The 5,146-nt window shown below is 43.1% G+C and overlaps 1 protein-coding gene across 1 annotated transcript; it reads right to left on the bottom strand.

Moving 5' to 3' along the window:
• Nucleotides 1-2,372: 2,372 nt before the first annotated feature.
• Nucleotides 2,373-4,012, bottom strand: LOC130956910 (uncharacterized). Its single transcript, XM_057883847.1, has 3 exons — nt 3,274-4,012; nt 2,876-3,195; nt 2,373-2,729 (listed from the first exon to the last, which is right to left on the bottom strand). Exons 1-3 carry the CDS (start codon nt 4,010-4,012, stop codon nt 2,373-2,375), a joined length of 1,416 nt encoding a protein of 471 aa, XP_057739830.1.
• Between the last annotated feature and the right edge of the window lie 1,134 nt (nt 4,013-5,146).

Genomic DNA, 5,146 nt, shown 5'->3' with positions numbered 1-5,146 from the left:
CGGATAGCAGTTACCAGTTTTTGGTGGATAACTGCATCGCTTGTTTTGGTCGGCAGCCGGGTCCGGATGATCACGTGTTGGGCAAAGTAAATCTTGCATGGGTCCGACAGTGCAGAGACACTGAACCGTATGACACGCAGGAGTCTATTGAGCGGTACGTTAGGGCTCACATTTTCTACGTGCTTGGTTCAATGGTGTTTTCAGATAAGTCTACCACGTTTCTAAACACGAAGTTTTTGCCTCTACTTCGAGATTTTCATCAGATTTCAGAATACAGTTGGGACAGCTAGTCTGACACATCTATACATATCGTTGTGTCGTGCATCACGATATAACTATAAAAAAATGGATGGGCCACTCATTCTACTTTTTGTTTGGGCGTGGGAGCGTATGCCATTCATGACCCCTATACCGCGCAATGAGCTCCTCGATGTTGGTGTTCCACTTGCGCGACAGTATTATATTTTACTATTATTATTATTATTTTTATTATTAGTATTGTTATTATTATTGTTGTTGTTGTTGTTGTTGTTGTTGTTGTTCTTATTGCATTCATCATACTCGTGCTTAGGTGGAGTCATTAGCGCCGGCATATGAGATATACACGGAGGTCTATAGCGCAGTTTAGGCGAGGAATCGATGACATAGGAGTCAACGATGTAAGTTTTAACTATTTATGTTACCGTGCTTATTTAGAATAATAATGTTACTAATAGGTCTCATGGTAACTGATGTGCAGTTTACATGGCGGCCGTATATCGGAGTGGTTGTTCCACATGACCTCGGCCCAAATTTGTTTATGTGCTCCACAAAGTCGCCGTTAGTGTCGTTCGAATGTATAGAGTGGCACCTAATAGTTTGAGTTCAATGATAGTTCAGGTTGCAGCAGCTTCCACCAGACCCGCCATTTCAGATCGGCGGTGCTCATTGTAGGCATTTGAGCGGTGCCCAGCATTATGACTGGAGAGACCAGACCAAGGAATGACTTAACATGTGGCGTTATGGCCACTATGATTCACTGCAAGCAGGGGACGAGATTGTCGACTTTCATTCCCTCCCATTGTACTATGACTGGTACACACAGTAGTACGGGGGTAACCTACAGCTGACAGATAGAGTTGCAAGTGAACAAGCCGACGCCAACGCACAACAAAAAGGTCCACCACAACCAACTGAACCTCAACATCAGGATCCGTCCTATGACCAAGGATTTCAGGTATCCTTAAGGTTTATTAGTATTAATATTACTGATTCTACTTATTATCATTACTCTTATCATTATTTATTAGCGGCATTCATTTTTCATTTAGGTACCGGCACATGACCACCACTTCCAGGCGCCGGCATTTGAGCACTAGTTCATGATGCCGGCATATGAGTAGCATTATCAGGTGTCGGCATATGAGCAACACTTTCAGGAGCCGACATATGCCCAACAGTTTCCGGTATATCAGGAGCAACAACCATACATACCAGAACCACAACAACATAAGGCAGCGGAGCCCTACATACCACAGTTGGTAATTCCAACAGGTGGTCAATTTAGTCCATTGGGCGGACTTGATTCAATCAGCTTCTCTCGGCTCATGAAAGACACGTCTCATCTATTTCCAGCGCCAGAGCAGCAAGGGCCTGCTGGTAGTGAGCCGTCTGTTGGTCGTCGTGCGACATCAGGTCATGCCAGTGACTTCGACATGGATCAATCGTCGAGTCATGTAGATCCTCCTCGTCCTTCTGCACCACTGCACACCGAGTTGTTTGACTTGAATGAGTACCCGCAGCCGGAAGAGGGATTTCTGGGACATGACCTCCAGCACGAGTCTCCTTATGGTGGATATAGTGCTCCCGACATGAGTAGTTCTGGTTATGTCGACACTGGCGGTGCCAGCATGCCAGATGTCGGTGTTGGTGACGCTAGTAGATCTCAAGGTCATTGGTATAATTTACGGACACAGACTGCGCCTCTGGACAAATACACCCCATCGTAGTATGCAAAGAAGGCACCCAGGAAGTAGGTTGTTGCTTTTTAGTTTAGTCTATTTCAATTTATGTTTTCATTCAGTGATATAGATCATGTAGTATGTTTAGATATTTCTATTAGTCATCGTATCTATTACTATGTATTTAGATTTGTATAGTATTTTTCCATTTCAGTTCCGTGTGTTGCACATTTTATCTACGTTCGTAATTATTATACATTATTTAATGCATACATAAATAAAATGTACAAAGACGTAAAAAAGCTTACACACTACTTAGAACTAGGTAATGAAGGCACAAAAAAAAGTTACATGAAAAGTTAAATAGGTCATAAAAAGTTACATACAAAGTTACTAACTAGTTAAAAATGCGTTAACATGCAAAAGCCTTAATCACAATTGACCCCCGGTAGAGCTTGGACCTGCGTGCTGTGGATATCGGCTACGGCTATGTCCCTCCCGTCCACATGTAGTACACCGACGAGGACCACGCATGTCCCGTGAATCCATCTCATTCAAGTAGCGGGTTGATTTGGGTCTTCCTTTGGTCGCGCACCTCAATGTCCAGTTTGCAATCACCTTCGCTCCTTCATACAGAGCCCATGTAGATGGGTCACCCATCGGGACAAACTCGCCTCTATAGACCTTGCAAATTTCGGACATCTTGTACATATCGTGCACATGTACTTGCCAATCAAGATGCTGGTTAGTGCAACATGCAAGGACGTGGTAACATGGAAGTCGCTCGACCTGGAAATAGCCACAATCGCAATGTCATTGTGTGAGTTTAACAGTGTAAATAGAACCTCTGACATTTTGCGAACATCAAACATCTTGTTGCGCCTGTCGAACCGATTGACCACAATGCTTCCTGCACATCAAAAACTTTCTTCTACTTTTTTGGTGGCAAATTCTGAATACGTGAATCCATTGCGGACACTCTCATGAGCCTCGACGCTCTTCCGAGTGAATAATTCGTTTAGCCGATAGAAAGTAGACCTAACAATGGCAGTCACAGGAAGGTGGCATGCACCCTTCAGGACAAAATTTATGCACTCTACCAAGTTTGCCGTCATATGTCCCCAACAATGACCCCTGTCGAATGCCAACACCCATCTCTCAACACCGATCTCATCACACCATTGCGTGGACACCTCACCCCGCTCTTGAAGCCTTTGGTAGTTTTTGTTGTACTCCTGTTCCGTCCTTGAATATCCTATTAGACAAATCATTTAATCATAAGAAAATACCACAAAATTACTGTGAATAGAACCATATCAGTAAAATCAAGTACTTGTGTTAACCAAAAGTTTATGCAAATACGGAGCCTTAAATCTCCTTAAGAAGTTGGACCCGATGTGCCTGATACAGAACATGTGCCACGCTCTTGGTGGTGACCATGCACCGTTACTGCGAGCTATTGCTACGTCGATGGAGTTATGGTGGTCAGAAATAATGTCAACGCCATCATTGGTAACAACATATCTCCGCAAGTTGGTTAGGAAAAACTCCAACATGTCTACCGTCTCACCCTCGACTATTCCAAATGCAATAGGTACAATGTTTTGGTTCCCATCTTGTGCAACGGCAACTAGAAGTGCACCTTTATATTTTCCGTACAAGTGTGTGCCATCAACCTGCACCAGTGGCTTGCAGTTTCGGAAGGCTACTATACATGGATAGAAACTCCAAAAAGTGCGATGCAAAACTGTTACACCTTGAACCTCCTCACTCTCACGGTAAACGAGGAGCGTCTTTATTTGGACACAAGACCTCGGCATCTTCGCTGTCATTGCTTTCAACCATACCGGCAGAGTCTGGTAAGAAACTTCCCAATTACCGAAAATTTTTGCGATAGATTTCTGCTTTGCCAACCAAGCCTTGCGATAACTAACAGTATAGATGAACCTGGATTGAACTTCTGCAATAATAGACTTCACCTTTATCGATGGGTCTACTTCGACCAACAACCTAATGGCATCAGCAATTGTGTCTGAGTCCAACTTGGCATGATCTTGTGAGATCGTGCTCATGGAGCATGTGTGTTTACCATTGTATCTTCTGATCTCCCAACAAGCTTTCTTTCGAATTAAGCTAGCTCAGATAAGCTAGTCGCACCCGGCACCATAACTCTTGCATTTCGCATAGAATGTCTGTGGCTCAGACTCATACACAGTGTAATCAACTCCTATAGAGATAGTGTAGCTTTTGATTGAAGATATCATCGACTCTCTAGAGCCAAATTCCATTCCGACACTAAACTCACCATCTTCTACCGCAACGTTGCCTTCACCTACAACATGCGCACCACCATCAGTCAGACAAGGCAAATAAAATGCACACTAGTGGTAACTTGAATTAATAATCATAACATACCTATATTCGCATACTCAGAAAATTCCGGGGCATGCATGGCTTCGAGATCCAGAGTTTGCATAAAAGATGGAACACCAAACGGGTGCCGGCTTATAATCGAGTCCGCTTCATTCTGCATCGCCGGATTGTCTACCAAGTCTCCGTCACCGTTTTCGTCATCGACTTCATAGTTGGCTTCGAACTCCTCTTTACTATCGTTGTTATCTTCTTCCCATTCTAGGTCCCCGCACTCATCAACATCGACCTCCTCGCCGACCATGTCCAGGCTCGAATGCTGTTCGAACTCAACGTACAACTCTATCATCGGCACGTGAAATCGGGTTCGTTGATAAATACAAAACATCTGCTGCGTACTAGCGTCGTCCGTGATGGGCATTATTTGAAATTGTATCAGCCCACCAAATACTTGTATAGGATTCCTGTATAAAATGTTGCTCACCCTTTTCAAAATGTAATTTTGTATGTTATCACAAAGACCATTTTGCAGCTCCACAAAACTCATGGTGTACGGTATAGCAAATGACAACGGACATTCACAAATAAAAGTCACTCCTTCATGTGTGTTTGGTATAATATCACCGTTATAATACACTCACAAATTTGCAATACCTTCCATTACTTCAAGCCCACCTAACTCGATTTTTTTGACACCCCTAAAAATTTAGAACTGTTACATATATGAAAGAAAGAAGAAAAAGAGGAGTAGAAGTGGAATGAAGCATTTTGAATGAATCCTGCTTCGTATTTATAGGCTGGACTCTTGCTTAAAATATATTTTATTTTAACAAACG

The sequence above is a fragment of the Arachis stenosperma genome, chromosome 10 (assembly GCF_014773155.1).
Source record: "Arachis stenosperma cultivar V10309 chromosome 10, arast.V10309.gnm1.PFL2, whole genome shotgun sequence".
Lineage (NCBI taxonomy): Eukaryota > Viridiplantae > Streptophyta > Magnoliopsida > Fabales > Fabaceae > Arachis > Arachis stenosperma.
Note: the sequence above shows the minus strand (reverse complement) of the source record. Positions and strands in the feature narration are given on the sequence as shown.